Source organism: Colossoma macropomum, unplaced genomic scaffold (assembly GCF_904425465.1).
Source record: "Colossoma macropomum unplaced genomic scaffold, Colossoma_macropomum, whole genome shotgun sequence".
In the NCBI taxonomy this organism is placed as follows: Eukaryota; Metazoa; Chordata; class Actinopteri; order Characiformes; family Serrasalmidae; genus Colossoma; species Colossoma macropomum.
In genome coordinates, this window is record NW_023494808.1 from 1,298,791 (window position 1) to 1,325,125 (window position 26,335).

Genomic DNA, 26,335 nt, shown 5'->3' on the forward strand with positions numbered 1-26,335 from the left:
TAATGGTGCCATTTGATTTAGTTCACTGACCTGAATGACTCTGTAATCACATGCCGTTTTATAAATTGGACTCCTTGTCTGGTATTTTGACTCATTCAAAGACTAAATACAAAGGTCAAAAAAGTCAATCTGAGCAACCTCGGTGAGCATCTTTGTTGAAGGTCCCTGATCAATTATCATATTGAGACCTTTTGACAAATATGGCCCACTTTCACTCAGCTCCTCTATGCCTGAAGGGCCCCTTATGGGTGCATTGGGCCTCATTATGGCATTAATATTAAAGGGTTAAACATGGAGAACCAAACCACTTGGCAAATACAACAACTATGACAGAATGTTTACCTTTAGTCATATTGTTTTGACAAATCCCAATAGCTTACTACATATGAAATGAAGCATGTACCATGTTTGAAGACCCACTGCTCAACAGTTACGGCAAATGAAGGCTTTTTGATAAACGTCTGACTTCCTTGTATTTTTCACCCTTTTTTGTTAGGCCTAGTTGGCTAAATCTGCATAAGGGCTCACTGTGCTGATGTGTTCTTGAGCCTGCTAATTGCCACTTGCGGCTATTTTCATTGTTATTATAACAATGTTTACCCCACTGACAGATTAGAGAAAAAAGACCCTGGTTGAACTTCAATAGAATAAACATTTGCAGACCGTCATGTTTGAAAATGTAAATGTGTTTTTTAATCTTTTCTTTGCTACTAGATTTGTGCCATTTTCCACTTGGAAACAGCTTATTTCTTGGACTAAACCACTCAGCATGACCCCCGTGATCCCTCTGTTTAGTGAGTTGGCAGCCTCAGAAGTGGCATCTTGAAAGAGCAAAGTGAACTGTGGCGATGATGTTCAATAACTAAACATCTGGTTTGAAAACGTTGACTAAGATCTCAAACTCTAGAGATCTTAAACATCACAATTTTCTGTTGTTTCTGGCGTAATGCTTCATACACAAACCTCTCCACTCATTCATAACGTTGACAAAAAAGCAGAATTTTAACCAGAATTTCTACAGGTTTCCATTTCAAATCTCTCCAAAACAAACAGGTCAATGATTAAAAATGTCAAAAAAGCCCTTTGAGTCCTTTGTTTCTGTCACAATTTATTGCAGACGGAGTTCAGATTACCATACAATTTGTAAACAGCGGATTTGACCATTTGGGGATCCAAATGACCAAGTGTAGTTGATCAGCCATGTCTGGTGTCTAAAGTTTGCTTTGTTAGTAGCAGCACTCAACCTATGGACATAATATAGCCAGCAAATACAGGTCTAGAATGTCTGCCACTGTTTTTAGCTATTTGACATACTTTGTCCAATTTCAGACTTTAGCAGGTCTATCTGAGCTTATGTAACAACCCAGCATGATGAGGCACCATGCTAATCTGTAAGGCTAATTCCATTCATAGCTACATTCGCCTCGTATCAACAGCGTTAAAACTAAAGAAGCAAACTTGAGACACCAAACAAATCTCGATCTATTAACTACATCTAGGGTAAAGTGTAAAACGGGCACAACTGATTGCCGAACTACTCTTTGTCTCCTGTAAAAGAGCTCATACTGCTATGAACTCAGTGTCACTTCCTCTTTGGCGTGCTTCTCCTGATGCATCCTCAAGCTCCCTAAATAAGCAAAACACTCTCCGCAGAAGGGACAGTGATAAGGCTTCTCTCCTGTGTGCACCCTGAGGTGAGTCTTAAGGACGTCCGGACGCGCAAATGCTTTATTGCACTGGACACACTCGTACGGCCTTTCGTTCGTGTGCGTCCGCTCGTGCTGCTTGAGGTCGATCCGTTGGCGGAAGCTCCTCCCACAGAAGGAGCACTGGTAGGGCTTCTCACCCGAGTGCACCCTTTTATGGGTGGAGAAGTGCCTGGGATCTGAAAAGGCTTTCCCACAGTGGTCGCACAGGTAAGGCTTCTCGCCGGTGTGCGTCCTCTCGTGGCGCTGGAGGTGGTTCTTGTGGCTGAAGCTCATGTCGCAGTGCGAGCAGTGGTATGGCTTCTCTCCGGTATGAACTCTCCGGTGGTCTTTGAGTGTACTCGAGGAACTGAAGCCTTTTCCACAGTCTGGACACTGATGAGGTCTCTCATCGGTATGACTATGTTCGTGCCGTCTACAGTGCGTCTGATGATTGAAGCGCTTGTCGCAGAAGGAGCACTGGTACGGTCGAGCTCCGGTATGAATGTTCTGATGGACCTTGAGGTTTCCTTTGGTCGTGAATGAGTTCCCACACACGTCGCAGTGGAAAGGTTTCTCTCCACTATGCGTTTTCATGTGCACTTTCAGAACCGACCGCGTAGGGAACCCTTTATCGCACACGGTGCAGGCGTGAGGCCTCGGCGGCTTCTCTCCGGTATGAATTCTCATGTGTCTTTTCAAAGTTTCCGAGCAACTCAGCTGTTTTCCACAAGTAGGACAAGGGAAAGGTGGTTTTTGTTGGCTTGTACTGCCACCTGAAAGAGTCGGAGAGTCATATTAACACAATATTACTACACAACAACAACACCATGTCTTTATTAAACGTCAGAGAAGGAAACGAATTAGAAATACTCCAAAAATGGGTGCGTAAAACTAAAAAGTCGTACTGTGGAAGAAAAAAACTGAAAATATTGTGTTTTAACCTAAATGTTTGTAATGTTTTGAGCTACCTGAACTCCGAAGAACGTAAGACATTATTGCCGACATGCTATCAGAGCTTAAAACATAAAAACATGACTGTTTTCAAAGTTAAAACAACAAATTCTTTTTTACAGCATATAGATTTTTATCGATAGAAAAATTAATGAATTCATGTCCACTCTCAACCATTTTAGATGTGCAAAAGTATGAGGACAAATAAAACTAACTCTATAACTCTAACTTCATTTACTCCCATTCATTGAGGACTCGCTCGTGGGCGCCATCTGCTGTTTTGCAGTCCGGTTTTTGATATAACGGGAAATAGTAAGTGGCCAGGCTCCTCATAAACTGGCTCTGGTGAAAGCAATCTGCTTTGCTTTGTTTCAAGCAAAACTATTAAAAACTACCGTAAATCAGCCAAGCTCTGATATGAAACCATTGTAGCGAGCACTGGCTGAAACTCTACCTCAAGCAGAGTGTTTACCCAAAAGTTAAGGGGCTTTTGGCTCCATCAAGTCTGGGATTGTGGCATAAAGCTGTTGGCTTAATACCCCAACCCCAGACTCAGTCAGATTTACAGCTGAATCAAGAGGCTGCACCCCTCTCCTTTGACCTGGAGAAAAACAGGACCCTTCACTGGAATGCAGCTGCACGGCTCTCCAAAATCCTGTGGACAACTTTTTATCTTAAGTAGCAGAAAGTACATTTCTAAGGTGTTTGTCCCCTCCAAGCTACAACCATTTGTTAGAACTCTTTTTAACTAAACTAGACATACCAAAATGGAATTTGTACGACTTTGGACGGCAACATTACAACTTTCTAAATTCCCTAGGGATCTCAAGCATGGACCCACAGCACCCCCAAGGGGTGAAACCGCAAATTACCGCATCACCACCGTAAGGACTTGTGCTTATAAAAAGCAAGAAAACTTCGTGTTTTGTCTGCTTGATTCTGCTTGATGATTCGTGCTTTGTCTCCTTGATTATCAAAGTTTCCATGATCTGTAAGTAATACTACTTGTGGTATTAATCTTGTTGTTGGGTAGTACCTAAATATTACCTGTATCTTTTTCTATCGTTAAGTGCTAGAAATACGTAGAGTATAACTTTGATAACAGTCAGACCCAAGCAGTTAATTGCTATGAGTTTAGACCATTGACCAAGATGTATCCTGAATGTGGTTTTCTTTTCTTTTCTTCCTTTGTTCCTTTCCTTTTATTGTTGATTTTATTTTTTTCATGCATTGGGTCATGTTCAGAGTTGATAGCCAAGTAGTACCTGTGTTCTTTGACATGTATTGTGTATCAGGTAACAAGGGTTAAACTCTCTCTTAGAAACATGCCTGAATATCCTAATTGTTCATTCCTTGATTTTGAAAGTTAAACCAATTGGATGATATAGAAATGTTCTTTTTCTTTGTTTAAACTAGCTGAAACAAAGGAGGCAGTGATTTTGGGGAAGGCATTCCTCAAACTATGCACAACCAATCAGAGTGGGAAACAAGCTAGTCAACCTATCAGCACTCTGGCACCACCTCCAAAGGGTAGGGCCTCCAGCCGAGCAAAACCAGAGTGCACCGCAAAATTTAGAGAGTTCCTGCGTTCGCAACAAATTTCTAAGTTTGTGCCGGCCTAGGTCAGAAAGACAGGTATTAGGACGCAAAATTTTCAGATCTGAAACCTTTGTTTGTTTGTAACTTGCCTGTTCGCCTACACACCTTAAGTTTGAACCACCCTCAGAGAAGGAAGGTGGATATTTCTTGTCGGGCCAGGGAGGATATATCCATAAGAGAGGTAGTTAGTTAAATTGGTACCACCAGCCTCAGAACCCTGATTGCAACCTGAACCTCGCCAGCGGAGTGGGAGCAGTTCGGACGCCACAGAGACCCAGCATCACACCCAGAGCCACACACTGATCTGTGAACAGATCGACCCACGAAAGGCCGCTCAAGCTCCACCATCAGACGGCCACGAGACGCCTCCGCCCAATCACTGACGGAAAGGCGCGGAGATGCATGGAGATGCAGCATCCACGGCCAGCGAGGAGAGGAACCACCGCGTGAGCTCCAGCCTTCGATCGAGTCTGTCCTGAGACGACCCCTCCTAAAGTCAGCCCCCGACTCCCACGTAAGCTGGAACCATCAATTTGCAGTCAGGGCCCTGACGCCAATTTATTTAATAAGAGAACTTTTACAGGTACATCCAGCCATATAGTTCTTCCCGTCCAGGCTTAGGTTGATTCTCTAGAGGCTCTCCCAAGCGACTCCCCAAACCACACTGCCTCATACCATTTAGCCGTGAATCACTCTTAGCTTACTCGAGCTATTTTGTCTTTCATTACTATCACTTTGTTTCGTTTTGTTTTGTTTTCTTGTTTTATTTTCTATTATTTATCATTGAATGCAGTCCAAAAGTAGTTTGATATTTAGCCAATAAATTCCCTTTTCTGAAGCATCCTTGGTGCGAACGTTTCTCTCTCTTGCCCTGGTCTGTAGACTTCAAATAAATCCGGGTTACCTCACACCCTCACATAAGGTTCCAGCAATAATAATATTAAAAATTGCAAAACCCGTTACACCATGTTATAAATATTTAGTGAAAACTAAATTGTGATTGGCTGTTGGTGGGTGATTTACTTGGAGTGATTTACCAATGTGCTCTAAATTGGCAATCATAACCAAACGCTAATCTTATTGCAATCTTATTACTGCTAATTATAAAGGCAACAAAAGCTGAAGCGTGATCTGATAACACTGACTTTGATTTGTGAACAAATCAGACAACCATAAACTTCGCTAGGGCTTGTGTTCTTCAGTTGGCTTTCTAACTCATGCTAGCCCATGGCTAGTGTGCTACTGAACCAACAGGTGTTAGATTCCTGGCACAGTTCTGAGAGATGATAGTAATGTAAGTGAGAAGCAAAGTCCACCATTTTTTCCAAAACATTCTGCATAATAAAAGGATTGAGATGTAATCAGAGTGGTTCAGAGTGGTTTGGTGTGAAACGCATCTGTTTAAACTCCATTCATGGTGCCTGTGAGGCAAAATAGTCCCCAATTTCCACTATTTTCCATCATCAACATTCCATATAAACTCAGAAGACTCGTGTAGGTTCACTGGCAGTTCTGGATAGTAAATAAAATGTCTATATTTGTGTTGTCGTCATGGCGACCCCTGGTTCCACCACTGTAAAGACATCTGAATGTGAAGTTTCTCTACAACGGACCATTTCACGTCAAATCAATCTGAACGACTGTGTCTACGTCTCAAAGACTGAGTTATGTAGAAATGTTGAAAAATTGGTGGAATTATAAAAGGACACCAGCGTCCAGGTCTGCTGTGGCTCCATTCTTACCGGTATGTATTGCCTCGTGGCGCTGAAGATGGCCTTTCTGCCTGAAGCTCATGCCGCAGTGTGAGCAGCTGTGAGGTTTTTCTCCAGTGTGAATCCTCTGGTGGTATTTGATCATACTTGGAAAAGGGAACGCTTTCCCACAGTCGGGGCATTTGTGACGCCTCTCTTTGGATTGAGCGCCCTGACGGACCTCCGGGTTCCCCTTGGCGGTGAGAGCGCCCCCACGCTTCTCTCCGTTATGAACTCTCATGTGTCTTTTCAAAGACTCTGAGGAGCTCAGCTGTTTTCCACAGGCAGGACACAGAAAACCTGGTTTCTGTTTATTGGTTTTGTTTGGAGTTTGTTCTCTGGAGGTTTGATTTCCTTCATCAGGAGACTCACTGCTTCCACCTGGAAGACACAGACAGCATGTTAATGATATCTTTAATTAACGACCATGTAGGAAGCGTCGTGATTTATCAGACATCTATGCGGTAAATTCATTAGAAACACTCCAAAATAGTGACATTAAAAAAACAACACAATGTGTGTTCAGTCTCCACCATTTTGGAAGAGCAAAAGTATTAGGACAAATCGACTCAAAACAGATTAAAATAATATGAAAGTCAGTACAAAAGTTGGTTAAGTTAGTAAAGTAGTGTAAATGTTAGAGAACAAAGAGTAATACAGATAATAAAACAGCCTCAACTGTCATTGAAATCATCCGAATATACAAGGCCGAATTCTGTTCTTTGAACTTTTAATCTTTCATTTAGAAGTTACTATTCCAATAGTGATAATATTAATAACAATAAAAATAATATTAATAATAATAACAGCAATAAACTTAATAAACCACAGCGCATTACAAACAAGTCATATCAATAATAAACAAGAAAATCAAATAAAAATAAAACACTTCAGGTCAAAACTAGACGGTTCACTAGAGTGTCTTTTGTAAAGGGAACTGCAGACTCACTCTTACTGAGTCTTAACTTTGACTTGCAGTTGAAATACATTTAACGTGCCCCCTTGTGGTTGGTAAATAGAACTACAAGTCACATAAGGTTCTAGTCTTCTTTTCTCCATGAAGAAAAATGAATGGGGTCTTCAGAAAATCACCATTGCGCTCTGTAGGTGACCGACGACTTCCAAAGCTGATACGTTTTGTCTTGCACACAATTTCCAATCAATATCACTGTTTGATTTTAATTATGGGGATACTGAGTAGCTAAAATGCCAATTTTTCGACGTACACAGTAAATGCAAGTAGGCCTGCCTGATGTGCTAAAAAGTTGGGGCACTCTGGAGTTCAGCTACAGATGCCTCTGTATAATATTTTAAAAGAAAGAAAACATTATGTGTGTATATATACACAATATGTCCAAATGCTTCTTATTAATGAATTCAGCTGCATTAAGGTCACTCACTGCTGACACAGGAGTTCAAACAAATAATGAACGAATACCCGGTTACTCAGATTACTGGGGTCAGCTCCACTGCAGGGAAGAACAACGTAATGCTCTTGATCTACCTGAAGGGCAAGAACTGTCATCATCAGGTTCTTCCGGTTCTTCTTCTGCTGAGATGAGTCCATTCAGCTCCACTATGGTCCTGCAGTCCTCCAGCCTCACTGAACACGTCTTTAAGGGCGTCTGAGCTGCAGCGGTACAGCTGGAGTCCACACTCTCTGTAGGGTTTGGGTCAGTGTAGCACTGCAGAGGGAGGCTGCCTCCGTCCTGCTCCACGTCCTGCACCGAGTCCTGCTGCTCACTCTCACTCAGAGAGTCCGGCATGAATACTGACGACCCTTCAGGTTTACACTCAGGATTCACACTGGAGACGTCCTCCTCGTCCTGCACCTGGGGACCACAGTCTAAAGGGCTCAGTTCAGGCCTGTGAACACTGGGTCCTCCTTCTGAGTCCTGCAGCACAAGAACCAAGAAAATATAACAATGTAAGCCATAAGAAGTCCTGCAGTGATGCAGTGGAACAGTGTTCACCACTTCATAACAGACACACAAGCTAAAAGCCACAGTTTGAGTTACAACATCTCATTGAGTTTTCCCCAAACTCTGTACAAACAGCAGATCTCAAGATAAAAAACTGTAAGTCATGGCGAGGTTGTATTTTTTAGTATTTTGATCTTGATAGACCATTACAGTGATCAACGCTGCTAGAAATAAAGGCGTGGATGAGTAATAAAGTGGCCAGTCAGTGGAAGCACAAGGTGGGTGTTTCTAATAAAGTGGCCAGTTAGTGGAAGCACAAGGTGGGTGTTTCTAATAAAGTGGCCAGTTAGTGGAAGCACAAGGTAGGTGTTTCTAATAAAGTGGCCAGTTAGTGGAAGCACAAGGTGGGTGTTTCTAATATAGTGGCCAGTCAGTGGAAGCACAAGGTGGGTGTTTCTAATAAAGTGGCCAGTCAGTGGAAGCACAAGATGGGTGTTTCGAATAAAGTGGCCAGTTAGTGGAAGCACAAGGTGGGTGTTTCTAATAAAGTGGCCAGTGAGTGGAAGCACAAGGTAGGTGTTTCTAATATAGTGGCAAGTTAGTGGAAGCACAAGGTGGGTGTTTCTAATAAAGTGGCCAGCTAGTGGTCACTATTATAATAACTATTATTATTGTTATTTACAGTATGTGGTTCTATGTAGCACCAAAAAGGTTCTTCTACTGTTACAATGTCAGGCTTGTTACAATAGCAGAACCCTTTTTGGTGCTATATGGAATCCTTTTCAAAAAGGTTCCACCATATACAGCACATTCTCCTTCAATCTGAAGAACAATTTCACCATGCAAAGTGTTATGTGAGTGTTTCTGGTTCTATGTAGAATCATTTTGTTTACTAAAGAACCCTTGAAGACCCATCATTTTAAAAGTGTGTACTTCCTGTATCGGTTGTAAAAAATGCTACATCAATAAATCTGACTTTGGTTTTTCACCGTTTTATTTTCACTGATTTTACCAGATTTATTTGAATACAGTAAAGATCTGTGGTTTGGTCCAGGTCACAGCGATGCTACATAAGGAAAACGAAGTAAACAGAACCCACCTGCCCGCGGCGTACGTCCTCCTGTCGTCTCAGCCTCTCCTCCAGTGAAGCGATCACCTCTCTCAGTCTCCACACCTCAGCCTGCAGGTTTCTGATGTCGTCCATGGAGAGATCAGTTCCTACTGACTTGGTGCAGGACGTTTCAGAGTCGTACAGCAGGTGGAGCTCCAGGAAAACCTCTCCCTCCTCCATCTCCTCGGCTCTGCTCTCCATTCTGCTGGTTCTTACTCCACCTATGAGGAGAACAGGAGGCCGACTGGTCAGCTGGTGAAAAAAAACACATTTTATGGAAAATTTCAATTGAAAATAGAAAACTTCAGGCAATAGTGGTGGAACATGACCTCATATCTCTGAAACGTTAGTCATTTTATTCCAAGTACAGCTGGGCAGTATGGCGGTATTCAACATAGTTGCTCGAGTGTTCTATTGCTTTAATACAACAGTTAAATAAATACAGTAATAAATTAATAAACTGGGCCGTGAACGCGGCGTTTAATATGTTTTAATGTTCGCAGTTCCTTCACCAAATTGTAGTTCCTTAACGAGCAGCTTGTTGCTACGTCAGAGTAACGAGCTCCACCCACTCGCTGCACAGCCGGCAGTTCGTCCTCCAGCTCCTTACACTAAATTCCCAAACTGTCATCACCACTGAGCAGCTTTTCAGTCGGCAGCTGTGACAGAAGAACAGCTAAACAACCTGGAATCAGCCAGAAATGAACCCAACACCATTCGCCAAACGTGTAGTCTGATCTTCAGAGTCTGACCAAATCAGACTGAGCCATAAAACTGCCGCAATATCAAGTTCAGCTCAGTTTTGTCAGTTTTTGCCAGATCAGTATTAATGTTGTTTTGTTCCAGCCAGTCTGTAAAGCATCTTACAGCCCATTTAGTTTGGCGAATGGTGTTGGGTTCATTTCTGGCTGATTCCAGGTTGTTTAGCTGTTCTTCTGTCACAGCTGCCGACTGAAAAGCTGCTCAGTGGTGATGACAGTTTGGGAATTTAGTGTGGTCTCATCTTCAGAGTCTGACCAAATCGGCTGTCGGTCAAATGTGATCTTAAAAGTGTCCGTTTTCTGTTTGTGGCAAAGTAAGAAGTAAAATCGCTCAAATGTCTTGAGCGTCTCCTACAGCTGTCACAGTCGTTGCTCAGCGGAGTGATACGGTGCTTAAGGTGAAATAACAGCACGGTTAGAACGATTCTCAACCAATCAGCTTGCGTGGCCGGCACTGCCTGTTGTATAATCAGTACTTCCAGAGCACTGACCCACTTCAGGTTTCATTATGAATAGAGTATAATTGGTAGGGAAGCATAATATCCAATAATATAATAACCCAAAGGGCTCATCAAGGTCTACACAGTATTACACAGCACTTCACAGGCAGCTCTAATGTGAAATCTGTCCATATCTACATGACGATATTTAATGTTATTGAGGTAAATTATATCACAGTATGCTTTTCTGGGCATATCGTGGACATCGCCTGTGCAGGTCTGAAGAGAGGTCAAGCCTGTAACAGTAGAAGAACCCTTTTCAAAAAGGCTCCACATTCACCATCAGTCTGGAGAACCAGTTAAGCACGAAATGGCTGCATGTGGAACATATAGCTCTAAACAGAACCATCGCCTTGACTAAAGAACCTTTGAAGAACCATCTTTTTAAGTGTGTAGGTTACTAAACAACTCATCAGTTTGTGGCTGCAGTGAAATGATAACTGCAGTAAAAGAACTAGCTAGAACCGCAGTGGAACTAGCTAGAACACTTAGAACACCCCGCAGCTATAAGCACAGGAACCACGAGGCTGAAACCGGCGTCTCATCTGAATTTTTCCGTTCCACCTTAAATGGTACAGCACACGTTCCGGCGCCTGGGGAGCTGTAATGCTACCTGCTCCGCCGTTTAAGGTGGAACGGAACAATTCGAATGAAAGTTGTTGAACAAACAAGCGACCTTCAGTCTGTTCCGGGCTGATATGCGAGTCGCTACAGGCTCGGGTTGCCTGTTTCTGTCTTTATTCCCCACCGTGTAACACAAACGGAATAAATACTACATTAATTTCTTATAAATGAGTAATAAACCCCCCACTTTCTTTATAACGATCAGGGTCTGTTTACTAACCGTCGCTGTCTTCTCCCTCCGCGGCTGCTGATCTGTTATGCGAGCAGCAACGCGCTCCACAGCGCCACCTACAGGACCGGCGCCTGGTCACCTCCACAGGGGAATTCCCACCGAATTTTTTCCCCCCACGAATTTCAGCATGAATGTTGGTAAGGTGTTATCAAAAACACGCGTAGGCACAGCAGTGGTAGTAGCAGATACAAACAGTAAAGGACATGGCTGTGTATGCGAGTAGGAACAGGAGAAATAGCTATGTAACGGATATAAAAACATAACTATTATTAAAATAATGGAGTATAATTCATTCATTCATTCATTCATTCATTCATTCATCATCTTTAACCGCTTAGTCCAGACAGGGTCGCAGCAGCAGTTGGGAGAGCAGAGAATCCCAGATGAACCTGCCCCCCACAACTTCCTCCAGCTCATTCCGGGGGACCCCAAGCCGCTCCCAGGCCAACCTGGAGATATAATCCCTCCAGCGGGTCCTAGGGTCACCCCGGGTTCTCGCCCCAGTAGGCCGTGCCTGGTAAACCCCCACTGGGAGGTGTCCAGGGGGCATCCTGATTTGCCTTATGGCTCAGCTCCCTCTTCACCACTACAGTCCAGTACAGTGACCACATTGCTGCTGCTGCCTGTCCCAGCCTGAGGCCGATCTCACCATCCCTCTTCCCATCACTCGTCAACAAGACCCCCCAGATACATAAACTCCTCCACCTGGGGCAGCTCCTCTCTCCTCACCTGGAGTGGTCATGCCATGGAGTATAATACAAGAGTTAATACAAAAACATGAAATATAGATGAAAGACTTGAAAAATAAATATAAATAAATAAATAAACAACAACCAAATACACTATAATAGTGGACGTTCATGTCACTCAGGTACAATCCACGCATGGTGAAGTAGGTGTTTCCAAAAAAGCGGCCAGTAAGTGGACACACAGGGTGGGTGTTTCTAATAAAGTGGCCAGTTAGTGGAAGCACAAGGTGGGTGTTTCTAATAAAGCGGCCAGTGAGTGGAAGCGCAAGGTGGGTGTTTCTAATAAAGTGGCCAGCGAGTGGAAGCGCAAGGTGGGTGTTTCTAATAAAGCGGCCAGCGAGTGAAAGCGCAAGGTGGGTGTTTCTAGTAAAGCGGCCAGTGAGTGGAAGCACAAGGTGGGTGTTTCTAATAAAGTGGTCAGTGAGTGGAAGCGCAAGGTGGGTGTTTCTAATAAAGTGGCCAGTGAGTGAAAGCGCAAGGTGGGTGTTTCTAATAAAGTGGCCAGTGAGTGGAAGCACAAGGTGGGTGTTTCTAGTAAAGTGGCCAGTGAGTGGAAGCCCAAGGTGGGTGTTTCTGATAAAGTGGCCAGTTAGTGGAAGCGCAAGGTGGGTGTTTCTGATAAAGTGGCCACTGCCCTAGTGAAGAGAAAACACCGAGGAGAATGAAGGTGGATTTATTTATTTATTTTAATCCGTATTGAACATAATGAGTGGACTGGGGTTCTCAGTTCCAGCTCTACCGCTTGCAGCATGTTTTTATATTTGGTTCTTCACTAAAACTCACAGCTCATCATCATGGAGCTCCTCCTGAGCTGAGGAAGGTGAGGATCTGATACTGTAGCTACAGGTTTGAGGTTCTCAGGTAAAAACAACACAGAATTGTTGATAGAAGAATAAAAACTGGTTCTAAACTCACACAGAAGGACGTAACTATTGTAGTTAAACCCGACACTGAGAGGATCCTGCTAGAGGTGAACATTTTCAACAACGTTCCCTTAAATCCACAAACCTGTTCAGCAGAAACAGCTCAGTTCATTGACTGTAAGTCACACAGAGGCCAACACTGGGCCGGTATTGCTGGTTGTACTGACATCGTATTCACTGTAAACCAGTTCAGTCCATCACTCAGCCCTATTTCATCTACTTTCATACTTTAAGCTCAGCATTTTCTATCAACACAACTAGACTGAGTTTACTTATCCAAGTGTTTTTTGGGATCTACTTATTCTACTCATTTCACCGCAGCAACAACACTTTCACTACTTCAGCGCAGCTTTAAGGTTCCTCCACGAATTTCTGACTCCCTTAAGGACAATTCCACCAATTTTCCACAACTTCCCCCATAATTCAGTGTGTGAGATGTAAACAGAGAGATTCAGAGTGGTTTGGTGTGAAATGGTTCAGATGTCTTTACAGTGATGGTGATAGGAACCAGGGGTCGCCATGACTACAACACAGATATAGACATTTTATTTACTATCCAGAACCACCAGTGAACCTACACGAGTCTTCTGAGTTTATATGGAATGTTGATGATGGAAAATAGTGGAGAATCTGAAATAATAAGTTTTCTTTGGGGACTATTTTGCCTCACAGCGACCTGCATGAATCCCTCCACCATGAATGGAGTTTAAGTTCTCTAAACTATCATAAAACAGTGTCTCAGTCATCAGGCAGTGAATTCATAACCATTTCATGTAGGAACTTTCTGTGAGGGAGCTTTTAGAGGTGGATGTCTGGTTCCTATCACCACCACTGTGAACAGTTCTGACTCGGTAAGTTTCTCTAGAACCAAATCAGACCAGTCTGAATGACTCTGTTTACATCTGCTGCATTTAAAAATGTGGGCCATTCTCACGAAACGACCTCAGACGACAGTTGTGTGCAAAAGTTTTAGCACCCCCAGTCAAACTCTGTGTATGTGTTGATATTCTGAGTGTGAATAAACACATTTCTGCACATTTTAATGCACGATTACTGCTTATTTGCTGAGTTTGATATATTTGGGGGAAGAAATAAAACATAAAATGTCCCTTGTTCAAACAATTTTTTTTCAATATCATAATAATTATAATAATAATAATAATAATAATTTTATTTCTATAGCACTTTTCATGCCGGTGGCAGCTCAAAGTGCTTTCACAGACAGGTGATAAAACGTAGTTTTAGAAGAAATCATCAGTACCTAATTAGAATCAGAAGAAAATGAAGAAGATTAAGTTACAAGATAAACAAGAGACATTCAGTTTTAGTTAAATGCTAATTTATCATGTTAGAGTTGGGTGATAACATAACATATATATATATATATATATATATATATATAAATATATGGCAAAAATATAATATAGCGTATTTACCACGATGCGTCACAATACTCTTTTTTTCAGACATCTGATCAGATGGAACACAGAAAAACGAACCTACAATGTGATTTTTATTCAATATTGGTCACTAAATCCAGTTAAACTGGACAAATTTTGCTCTCTTTATAATAAAGCACGCGGTTGGTCAGTTACAAGTACCGCCAATACACACAATATGATCAGAAAAGCAGATTGTATTGTACTGAGACATAATGTATCACAACAATGATATATATTGTCATGCTGCCCAGCCCTATTTCATGTTTTATTTTTGCCCCCAGTCTGTTAAACTCAGCAAATAAACAGAAACTGTGCATTAAAATTGTTCTCTGTAGAGAATGCGTTCACATATCACAATACCATGTCATTCGATCAGGAGGTGTTAAAATATGTATACTGGTTGCATAAACCATAAAAGCCACAGGCTCTGTTGAGCAGAAAGACCCTTCCAGTTATAATCGACCACATTTAAGTCTTAAAAATCCGTCCAATCAGTTGTGGTTTCTTTTTAAAGACTCTTGGTTTGATAAATACGTCAGTGTGGACGCTAAGCGACCAGAAACAAAAAAACTGGATTTGGTGGGAAAATCAGATTTGGGCCACTTTTACCTGCTGTTTGAACGCAGCCTTAATCTCTTCAGATGAGCCAGAGCATTTGTCACGTTTCATGAGAATAACCCACACAGACAGAAAAACAGAAATAAATAAATAAATAAATAGATAAATAATTTCTCTTTCACATCAGCTCAGACTGAGAACACCAGCGGGGCCTGTTCATGGGTTTTGCGGTGAGCCCTGAGGTTGGACGCCTGAGCGAAACTCTTCCCACACTGTAGACAGCGGTATGGCTTCTCTCCGGTGTGCTGCCTCTCGTGGGTTCTGAGCCCCGTTAAGTCCGAGAACTGCTTCCCACAGCCGGAGCAGCGGTACGGCTTCTCTCCGGTGTGGATCCTCTGGTGAGTCCTGAGCGACGCCGCCTGCGAGAACTGCTTCCCACAGGAGCCGCAGCGGAACGGCTTCTCTCCGGTGTGAATCCGTTCGTGTTCCCTCAGCCGGTCTGACCGGGTGAAGGCCTGGTCGCAGAAGCAGCACTGGTAGGGTCGCTCTCCGGTGTGGACTCTGCTGTGGATTATGAGCGTGGCCTTTGTCGCGAACTGCTTGTTGCAGTACGAGCACTGGTAAGGCTTCAGGGCAGCACTCGGTTCTCCACTATGTTCCTTCTGGTGGTTCTGAAAGCTGTGGAGGAACGTGAAGGAGACCCCGCACTGAGGGCAGCGGTAAGGCCCTTCTCCGGCGTGCGTCTTCTCATGGCTTTTGCAGTGCGATAAGTCGGCGAACGTTTTTCCGCAGTGAATGCACGGGTACAGCTTGTCTTTGCTCTGGGACGCTGGAGCTGGAAAACATTCCGAACTTTCTTCCGCGTGCGTGCTCAAGTGCATTCTCAGAGCGGACGCTGAGAGGAATTCCTTCCCGCACCAAAAGCAGGAATAGGACGTTCCTGTTTCTGCGTATCCGTTAAAGTGCTGGTCTGTAGTGAAGTGCGAGGTCGCCAGTGTCCTCATACACGGTCCTGTGATGTAGATGTTCCGCTCAGACACGGGAGGTCCGGTACCTTCCTCTACGCAGGACTGCATGGCCACATCTACAAATCCAAATCAACAAAGGAAGGAGTTTAAAACAGACAGCTCTCATGAAATGATTTATTTCTACTTATTTTACAATTTAAACAGACATCACAGATATGAAACCTAGACACTACTGTTCAAAAGTTGCTGCTGTGAAAACTCTGAATAAGGACTTGAATACTCTGTTCCCAAAATAATCCTTAAAATAATATTTATGTGTCATAATTAATAATCATTTAAAGCATGTTTGTTACTGCAGCCAGGTGACAGCAGTGTATTAACTGTCTAGCTCCGTAGCCGGGTTAAGATGGGCCATAGCTGATGGTTTAGCTCGGCCGTAGCTGACGGTCTAGCTCGGCTGTAGCTGACGGTCTAGCTCGGCTGTAGCCGGGTTTAGATGGGCCACAGCTGATGGTTCAGCTCGGCCGTAGCTGATGGTTTAGCTCGGCCGTAGCTGCCGGTTTAGCTCGGCCGTAGCTGATGGTTTAGCTCGGCCGTAGCTGATGGTTTAGCTCGGCCGTAGCTGCCGGTTTAGCTCGGCCGTAGCTGATGGTTTAGCTTGGCCGTAGCTGCCGGTTTAGCTCGGCTGTAGCTGAAGGTTTAGCTCGGCCGTAGCTGACGGTCTAGCTTGGCCGTGGTCAACGGTCTAGCTTGGCCAAAGCTGATGGTTTACTCTAGCATGGCCGTAGTTGACGGTCTAGCTCGGCCGTGGTCGGCGGTCTAGCTCGGCCAAAGCTGATGGTTTACTCTAGCATAGCCGTAGCTGATGGTTTAGCTCGGCTGTAGCTGATGGTCTAGCTCGGCCAAAGCTGATGGTTTACTCTAGCATAGCCGTAGCTGATGGTTTACTTTGATGTAAAGATTTATCCTTAAATGCTTTCATTTTGTCTCTAAGGTAAGTATAAATGTGAGGGTGATGTTTATGTATGAATGTATTTCTAAAACCAAGATATTTCTTCTGATTTAATATTCCTAAAACAGAAAATCGTTTGGATTTGCTTATCATTTTTGGTCACTGTATGATTCCATAGTGGTTAGTTTTGAGGTATTCCCAGTTATTATAGAATGTGGAAAATATTCTCAATAAATAAAAACTCTTCTATGAGTAGGAGTGTCCAAACGTTTTGACTGATTCTGAACTTAAAAAATCTCTTTATTTAATCAGCCCCATGTAAAATGTAAGTCCTCTACGCTTACCTGAAGATATAAAATCCACCTCATGATATCCATCCCGTTCCTCCTCGTCTTTGATGTTTCCATCTATCTCCAGAATGTTCTTACAGTCCATCAGCTTCACCTTTGGTGCGTTCTGGTCTCCATCATCACCGTCAGTGGAGATCAGCTCAGTTTTAACCAGACTAGCCTCAGCTTCCGAGTCCTGGAGCGTGTGTTGGTCACCATCACTGCACTCGGACTCCAGTGCTGGATCACTGTAGCAGTGCAGAGACAGACTGGGTTCATCCTCCACCTCCTGAGGAGTGTCTTCATCTCCCTGTTCACAGTCCTGAGCTTCTACAGTGCCTGGATCAGTGTAACACTGCAGAGACAGGGTAGGAAGGTCCTCACATGTCTGCTTCAGTGCTCTGCTGTAGACACAGTACGATGTTTCCACTGGTTCGTTTTTAAAAACACGAGGTCCATCTCGCAGCGCCTGGACAGCTCTGCTGTTACAGCTCTTTGGTGGTCTGGGTTTTGTTTCGGCCCTAAAAAGTGGAGGTAGGTTGGGGATGAGCTCCAGCTCCTGGTGTCCACCTCTGGTCTTCTGATGCTGCGTTTGAATCAGGTTTGATTCAGAGAGAAAACAGAGAGAACAGGTTAGTTTCATGCAAGCGAATGGCTCCATTAGGTGTACGTGGTTGTAGTTGGGGCTGAACGATTTGGGGAAAATATCGAACTGCCAATTTTTGGACTGACGTTGATCGAGGCCTGTTTTTTTGGCCAAGAAGACCAGACTATTCACTTTCTTCTGACCTGAGACCCCAGATTTGGTGTTCCAGACAGCCACTAACTTGTGGTTAGATGACATGGAGGCTGGCTGCCTCTGACTGGTCTAACTGTGGGGTCAGCAGCATGCAGCTCTTTTACTGCCCTGTTGTGTCTCCACAGCAGAATCAGATTAGTAGGTAAAAATAAAATAATCCTCCTTTACAGTAAAATAAAGCTCTGCTGATCGTTCAACACAGTTTAACAATAAATGGTCTTAAACTCTGGAGTTAATGTAGAACTGCTGATTCACCCTTTAACCCTGAAGATCAGCGCAGACTGCTGGTCACCATAGCAACACAGACAACAGTCTCGCCTAGCTAGTAGCTAATGAAACGGCAAAGAGAGAGATTTAAGACGAACATCGATAATTTGGAGACGAATGGACTTATTTGTGTTTATAGTCACTCCAGCTGGTTTCCTGAAACTGTCAAACACTAAAAAGTCATGAGCCTGAAGTCAGTTTCTCATTCATCAGCTACTTGTTCGAATTTTCCCGTTCCACCTTAAATGGTGCAGCAGTTACACTCTGGCTCCTCAGGCACCATTTAAGGTGGAACGGGAAAATTAGAATCAGAAGCTGGCGAATGAGAAGCGACTTCAGCCTCATAAAAAGTCAAACGTTGAGAGACATTTTAAAAGAAACTGATGTACTTTCGAGGAAAGGTTTCCTGCCAGAGATGTGAGAAAAGCTGAGCTAAAGCTTAAGGCAGAGCAAAGTAAGTCTGAGTTTTAGTTTGTACTATATTTTTTAGTCTATACTTGTACATCAGCACAGACTGAGACGGTAAAACGGACATAAAATGTTGTGGCTCCTGAATTGGTTTGATTTTTGTTGAAAGGTCAAAATGGCTCTTCTTAAAATTTGGGTTACAAGCTCTGTGTTAGTGAGTTAAATTTCCCCACTTAAATATTTTTCATAACGTGGGCCGTAACTTAAAACTGCACTCTTTTGAACTGCGATTTTGAAATAAAAAGAGGTTTTTTTTAGTTCTAGTGCTGATAAACTACATCACCACAACATCTACTTAACACATATCACAGTTAATACAGACGATATTTACATCCACAGCTACAGACGGTAAAACTTCATACTTGCACCCTTCAGCAGCGCCACACCGCGTTGGCTGGTTAACGCAGAACACGTGCTCCTGGAGAACAGTGGAACATGACTGACCTGTGGCTCCTGAGGTTCTCCACAGTCCTTCAGCCTCAGCTTGGCCTCCAGTAAGGCCACCTCCTCCCTCAGCTGCCTGATCTCCCTCTGCAGCTCCTCCAGACGGCCGATGTCCTCCATGGACAGGTCTGTTCCGGTGGACTTGCTGCTGGTGCCCTCAGGACCCTCAGGACCCCCAGAATGGAGCCGGAGGTCCGGTTCTGAGTGCAGGTCAGTGCCGGACATGCTGCTCATCATCTGGAGGAGCTCAGCGGCACTGACAACAACATCAACCCTTCAGGCGCTGAAAACCAGCCAAAACTGGACTAAACCGGCCTGGTCCGGACGGCGGCCACGCGTAAGGCCCCCGCAGACGCTCCTCTTCAGCGCGCGCGCGGTTCTTTATGAATCGGCGCAGTTTTAGCGGAGATTTTCGGCTCTTCCGACCCAAAACATCACCACCAGACCTCAGTCGGCGACACCGCGCATGCGCTAAAGCGGGGACGTCGCCGGTGACATGGACTCTCACGGATGTCGACACAGGCGGAAGCCGTATTCGCACATTTTTTCCCCTTTGAATGTTTTCATAAATTATTTTAAACACATTTTCAAAAATATACATGTTTATAATAATAATAATAATAATAACAAGAATAATAATAATAATAATAATAATAAAGTAATCTGATCTGATTCTTCTTTGTTAACCTTCTCATCCATTATGATAAATAATATACATAAATGCAGATGTTTGAATGTGAATAATTAAATATAAGAGCAATAATAAGCATGGTTTACACTGATTGTTTATTATTATTATTATTATTATTATTATTATTATTATTATTCAGTATATATACACTGTGTGCATGGATTGTATCAATAAACGTGAAGACAACTGTGATTGTCAGAAACTCAACAAAAGGCAGAAAAAGTAAAAAATGTACATTTTACCTTCAGATTTTTTCTGTTTATTTTAGTTTTCAGCAGTTTGTCTTGTAGGTGTGTGTAGCTCTGTATTGTGACTAGAGTCTCTACTCCGTCATTATGGCTGTTTGTTTGCATCTCAGTGTTTTATTTGTGTGACACATGAATCCTATTAATATTAATAACAATAACAATAACTTTGGAAAAATCTAGGAAAAAAATATTATTATTGGCGGAAAAACAAGATCCTAATGGTTTAACAGGTCTGTGTAAAGAATTCTAATGGTTTAACAGGTCTATGTAAAGGATCCTAATGGTTTATCAGGTCTAAGTAAAGGATCCTAATGGTTTATCAGGTCGAAGTGAAGGATCCTTATGGTATAACAGGTCTATGTAAAGGATGCTAATGGTTTAACAGGTCTGTGTAAAGGATCCTAATGGTTTAATAAGTCTATGTAAAGGATGCTAATGGTTTAACAGGTCTGTGTAAAGGGTTCTAATGGTTTAACAGGTCTGTGTAAAGGATCCTAATGGTTTAACAGGTCTGTGTAAAGGATTCTAATGGTTTAACAGGTCTGTGTAAGGGATCCTAATGGTTTAACAGGTCTGTGTAAAGGATTCTTATGGTGTAACAGGTCTGTGTAAAGGATCCTAATGGTTGAACAGGTCTAAGTAAAGGATTCTAATGGTTTAACAGGTCTATGTAAAGGATTATAATGGTTTAACAGGTCTGTGTAAAGGATCCTAATGGTTTAACAGGTCTAAGTAAAGGATCCTAATGGTTTATCAGGTCTGTGTAAAGGATCCTAATGGTTTAACAGGTCTAAGTAAAGGATCCTAATGGTTTAACAGGTCTAAGTAAAGGATTATAATGGTTTAACAGGTCTGTGTAAAGGATCCTAATGGTATAACAGGTCTAAGTAAAGGATCCTAATGGTTTATCAGGTCTGTGTAAAGGATCCTAATGGTGTAACAGGTCTGTGTAAAGGATCCTAATGGTATAACAGGTCTAAGTAAAGGATTCTAATGGTTTAACAGGTCTGTGTAAAGGATCCTAATGGTTTAACAGGTGACCAGTGGCTGATTCTAAACGCTTCTGATGGTTTCATCATCCCAAATGATTGTAGTCACAGAAAATAGGCCAGTGCTGAGGAAGCAGAAACATCTTGATCCAGGTGAAATGAGCTCGATGTGTCATACATTCCGCTCATTACGTGAAAGTAAACTCACTCGGCCTTCATCAAGCCACAAAACAAACAGCAGGGGCGCTATGATGATAGACAGACGGCTGGACCAATCAGAATCTCGGTCTGAGCTGAAGGGGCGGGGCTTTATTTCCAAACAGTGGGCGCTGCTGAGGCGCTCCTGTGCTCAGACTGCAGCTCAGCACTAACCCGGTAGATCTTCACACGGGGGGCGAATATTAATGCACTCGGACGCTGTCCGTGTTCCCGCGCCGTCTGATGGTCAGTCTCCGTGTTTCTGACTGCCTCCGTGCTGAGCTGGACCTTCTGTTCCTCACAGCCGAGCCTGACCAGCCCAAACTGGTTGAACTGGGAGCCCAGTGGAGCTGACTGACCAACACAGGGGATGTTTTGGAGACACTTTGATGGTGTAACTGGACGACTAGCACCACCAGCGCGACCAGACTGGCCCACCAGCTTCACCAGGTATGTTTTCACCTGCACTCTTTACCAAAGATGGTTCCTCAAAGGTTCTTCAGTAAAGAGAATGGTTCTGTTTAGGTCAATGAGTGGCATATAGAACCATTTCATGCTTTAATGGTTCTTTGAGTGGTGAAATGGTTTTTCAGATTGATGGAGAATATGCTGCATATGGTTCTGTAGAGAACCTTTGTGAAAATGGTTCTAGATAGGAAAAGGGTTCTGCTATTGTCTACAATGGTAGAACCCTTATATACAACACATTCTCCATCAATCTGAAGAACGATTTAAGTGCAAAGCGTTCTTTGAGTGTTCATGGTTCTATAGAGAACTCTTGCCTTTACAAAAGAACCCTTGAAGAACCTTCTTTTTAAGAGCGTATGACTGAATCTCTCCGCGTCTGGCACTTTCTGTGAGTAGAGATCATTTTACAACTCAAGATTCTTTAAAAATGTACGTTTTTGGTGTTTTTGACAAAGTATTGATCAAACTAAGAGCTCAACTTTCAGTAATTATGATTTCTGCACCTCAAGCTGTCAAATCAGAGACTCTACGAGCAGTTTTTTTCTGAAATATGTAGCATTTTTGCAGCCCTGTTACTGATTATTAAAATGTCATTTAAGAACTTGTGTTAATTGAATTAATTATTTTCTAGCAAGAAATGCAGATATTTCTGAAATACTTTTAGAAGTTTTTCAGGTAAATAATAAAAACCCAAAGTCTTATTGTGTTTTCTGTATTTCTTATATACATTACATCAGAGCTTTTAGAGGTTTTTCTTTTCAAACAAAAAAGTGCAATTTTTCTTGTTTTTAGTAATTTTAGTATTTTTAATGACTATTTTTTACCAAATTGACACTTTTATAACCTACAAAATTAAGTGTTTTAAGGCTATTTTCACCACAAATGACAGAATAACAGGTCTGAATCCTCGGTAACAGGGTTGAAATCTGGGTAACAGGGTTGAAATCTGGGTAACAGGGTTGAAATCTGGGTAACAGGTTTGAAATGTGGGTAACAGGGTGGAATCCCGAATAACAGGATTGAATCCTGATGAACAGGGTTGATTCCCGAGTAACAGCTTTGAAATCTGGGTAACAGGATTGAAATCTGGGTAACAGGATTGAAATCTGGGTAACAGGGTTGAAATCTGGGTAACAGGGTTGAATCCTGATGAACAGGTTTGAAATCTGGGTAACAGGTTTGAAATCTGGGTAACAGGGAGGAATCCCGAATAACAGGGTTGAAATTTGGGTAACAGGATTGAAATCTGGGTAACAGGTTTGAAATCTGAGTAACAGGTTTGAAATCTGGGTAACAGGGTTGAAATCTGGGTAACAGGGTTGAATCCTGAGTAACAGGTTTGAAATCTGGGTAACAGGGTTGATTAATAAATAAATATAAATATAGTGTTTACATTTTTTCCCTTATTGGATTCTAGTTTTATTTACATTTTGCACGGCGTCCCAACTTTTTTGGAAATGGGGTTGTGTCCTATTCTTGTAAACATCATGATTAATTCCAGTTTCTTAGACTAACTAAAAGCTTTGTGTGTTCCTATAAACACCGAAATACTTTCTCTTTCGTTTGCTTTCAGCCACAGACGGGACTGTGTGTTCTGCAAGGCAAGGAGAGCAAAATGTCCAGCGTTAAAGAGGAGTGTGAGGATATCAGTGTGATGGAGGTGACTGGACTGAAGACTGAAGACCAGCAGATGGACGAAGGTCAGTTTGGCCTTTGTGTTTGAGGTAGATAACTCCTACAGACGAGATGCTTATTATTATACTGCACTTAAACACAGCTTTATTAATTCCGAGGGTAATCCCATAGTTCTACACCACCCAGACCTAAACGTGGCTTTATTAATCTCCAAAATAATCCCATAGTTCTACACCACCCAGACCTAAACGCGGCTTTATTAATCTCCAAAATAATCCCATAGTTCTACACCACCCAGACCTAAACGCGGCTTTATTAATCTCCAAAATAATCCCATAGTTCTACACCACCCTGACCTAAACGCGGCTTTATTAATCTCCAAAATAATCCCATAGTTCTACACTGACCAGACCTAAAGCAGCTTTATTGATCTCCAAAATAATCCCATAGTTCTACACCACCCAGACCTAAACGTGGCTTTATTAATCTCCAAAATAATCCCATAGTTCTACACTGACAAGACCTAAAGCAGCTTTATTAATCTCAAAAATAATCCCATAGTTCTACAGCGACCAGACCTAAACACAGCTTTATTAACCTCCAAAATAAATGTATAAATATATATATATTTTGCATAATTCGAAAATTTCGTGATGCATGGACCAAAAGAGATGGTCCAGAATTACTGTGGGGGGTGGTGTCTTATATTAATTTCCCTTCAGAGCTGAAAACGTTTTTTCCTTCTGTTACTGTTTTGAATATGTGAGGTTTTGACGACAGTAGTGATTTTCACTATATTGTGTTTTTCTTCATCAAATAATTGGAGAAATGGTCATAATCTGCAATAGAATTGTTCTTTTTACTCAATTGGAAGTCCTTGTCAGCCTGCGACTCTCTGAAGTCTGTGACGTTTGTCTTTGAGTTAATTTGAGTTATTGTTCTGAGTGCTCGGTGTCTGTTTATTCATTAAGTGAACTGTTTATTTTTCATTTTATTTCAGAAAGAATTTTATATGAAGACGTTAAAGAGGAGCACAAACCAGATGTAAAGGAGTTTCAGAAAGAATCTAACTCACAGAAACCTCACCGGGGTGGAAAAAGCTACAGTGAAGCCTCCCACCTGAAAGATCACCTGAGAATTCATACTGGAGAGGAACCATTTACCTGTTCACAGTGTGGGAAGAGCTTCACCTCTGAGAAATCTCTGAAACGCCACATGGACGTCCATGACGGAAAGAGACCTCATCAGTGCTCTCAGTGTGAGTGGAGCTTCAAACGCTTAATAGATTTAAGACAACACGAGACAATTCATACCGGAGAAAGGCCATTCGCCTGCTCCGAGTGCGAATGGAGCTTCAAACGGTTCAAAGAGTTAAAGCAGCATGAAAAGATTCATACCGGAGAAAAGCCTTTCAGCTGCTCTCAGTGCGGGAAGAGTTTTTCGAGATCGTCCGACTATAAAACCCACATGATGATTCATACCGGAGAGAAGCCGTTCTCCTGCTCCGAGTGCGGAAAGGGTTTCTCGGTGCCGAGACGACTTAAATCCCACATGGTGATTCATACTGGAGAGAAGCCTTTCAGCTGCTCTCACTGCGGGAAGAGGTTTTCCAGACCGTTCGACTATAAAATCCACATGATGATTCATACCGGGAAAAGACCTTTTCCCTGCTCCGTGTGCGGAAAAAGTTTCGTAAACTCAAGTCAGCTCAAAATCCACGTGATGACTCATACCGGGGAGAAGCCGTTCGTCTGCTCCGAGTGCGAAAAGTGTTTTTCAACATCAGGACAACTTAAGTCCCACATGATAACTCATACCGGAGATAAGCCGTTCGCCTGCGCTCAGTGCAGGGCGAGTTTCAGGAGCGCCAGCGGTTTGAAGAGGCACAGGTACGTACACACTGGAAACAAGCCTCACCAGTGCTCCCAGTGCGGGAAGAGCTTCGTTCGGCTCTCCGAGTTAAAAGACCACCAGAGAATTCATACTGGAGAAAAGCCTTTTAGCTGCTCGCAGTGCGGCAAGAGTTTCGCGACCACCAGTGGTCTCGCATATCACACGTACGTACATACAGGAAACAAACCCCACCAGTGCTCCCAGTGCGAGAAGAGCTTCACCTGTGTCTCGAAGCTGCAGCTACACCAGATGTCGCATACTCAGGAAAAGCCTTTCAGCTGCTTCCAGTGTGGAAAGAAATCGGGAACGTTGTCGAACCTGAAGGTGCACATGAGGGTTCACTCGGAGGAAAGACCTTTTGTCTGCTACTGGTGTGGAAAAGGATTTAAGCTGCTGGACCAGCTGAAGTCACACCAGAGAACACACCAGAGAAGAGAGACAAAGAGTGGATTATTCAGACTCCAAAATACAAATGAGTAGGAAGAAAAGCTGATAAACCAGTCATAGGATTATTATTATAGTTATTATTATTGTTATTGTTGTTTCTTTTTACAGTATGATTCCGTTACAAGTACTGGAAACAAAAAAAACACACTCTGAATATATTCTGAACATATAAACAATGCTGACCTTTTCATTTTATTAAAATCTTTTGTGAATTACATATGAAGAGTCTTTCTAGACCGGATTTGATTCCCCATATTGCCTGTATTTAACGTCTGACTGTGATTACATTGTATGTGCAGGGTAGAAGCTACTCATTCACTTATTTCATTTCCAGTCAAAATGTTTTTAATCATTTTTCAGCCTCAAGGAAAAAAGCAGAAAACACTAAGTCAGCTGTTTGAGTCAGTGAGACCCTCTTTCCCTTTATTCCAGCTTCCATTCTTTCCAGGAGACTCAGTTTCAGCTCCTCAAAAATCTGCAGACACACCTCCAAAGTTCAGTCTTAGAAGCTGGTTGATCATTTCCTGCTTCTTACCACAGTCACCTAGTAGTGAGGTTGCATATTGCAGCCAGCTGAATCGATTCCCTCACCCCTCCCTTTCCAAGCGTGTAGTAGAACCTACGGTGATCGTCAGGTTTTCTGCCGTTGCCTGTCCCAATTTCATTTTTCCTTCTCCCTGTTTTCTCTTCTTTGGCGGTGAGGATTCACCCTCCCTCACTTTTTCTTG

At 42.7% G+C, this 26,335-nt stretch overlaps 2 protein-coding genes across 2 annotated transcripts; one reads left to right on the plus strand and one right to left on the minus strand.

Annotated features, from left to right (window-relative positions):
* Positions 1 to 1,087: 1,087 nt before the first annotated feature.
* LOC118797690 (zinc finger protein 850-like) lies at positions 1,088 to 19,491 on the minus strand. Its single transcript, XM_036556965.1, has 8 exons — positions 19,039 to 19,491; positions 17,076 to 17,646; positions 15,006 to 15,895; positions 11,128 to 11,269; positions 9,011 to 9,243; positions 7,494 to 7,884; positions 5,981 to 6,370; positions 1,088 to 2,461 (listed from the first exon to the last, which is right to left on the minus strand). Exons 1-8 carry the CDS (start codon positions 19,273 to 19,275, stop codon positions 1,569 to 1,571), a joined length of 3,747 nt encoding a protein of 1,248 aa, XP_036412858.1. The 5' UTR covers positions 19,276 to 19,491; the 3' UTR covers positions 1,088 to 1,568.
* Positions 19,492 to 21,326: 1,835 nt separating this feature from the next.
* On the plus strand, positions 21,327 to 25,658 carry LOC118798410 (gastrula zinc finger protein XlCGF57.1-like). Its single transcript, XM_036557849.1, has 3 exons — positions 21,327 to 21,614; positions 23,206 to 23,332; positions 24,268 to 25,658. Exons 2-3 carry the CDS (start codon positions 23,248 to 23,250, stop codon positions 25,638 to 25,640), a joined length of 1,458 nt encoding a protein of 485 aa, XP_036413742.1. The 5' UTR covers positions 21,327 to 21,614; positions 23,206 to 23,247; the 3' UTR covers positions 25,641 to 25,658.
* The last annotated feature ends 677 nt before the right edge of the window (positions 25,659 to 26,335 follow it).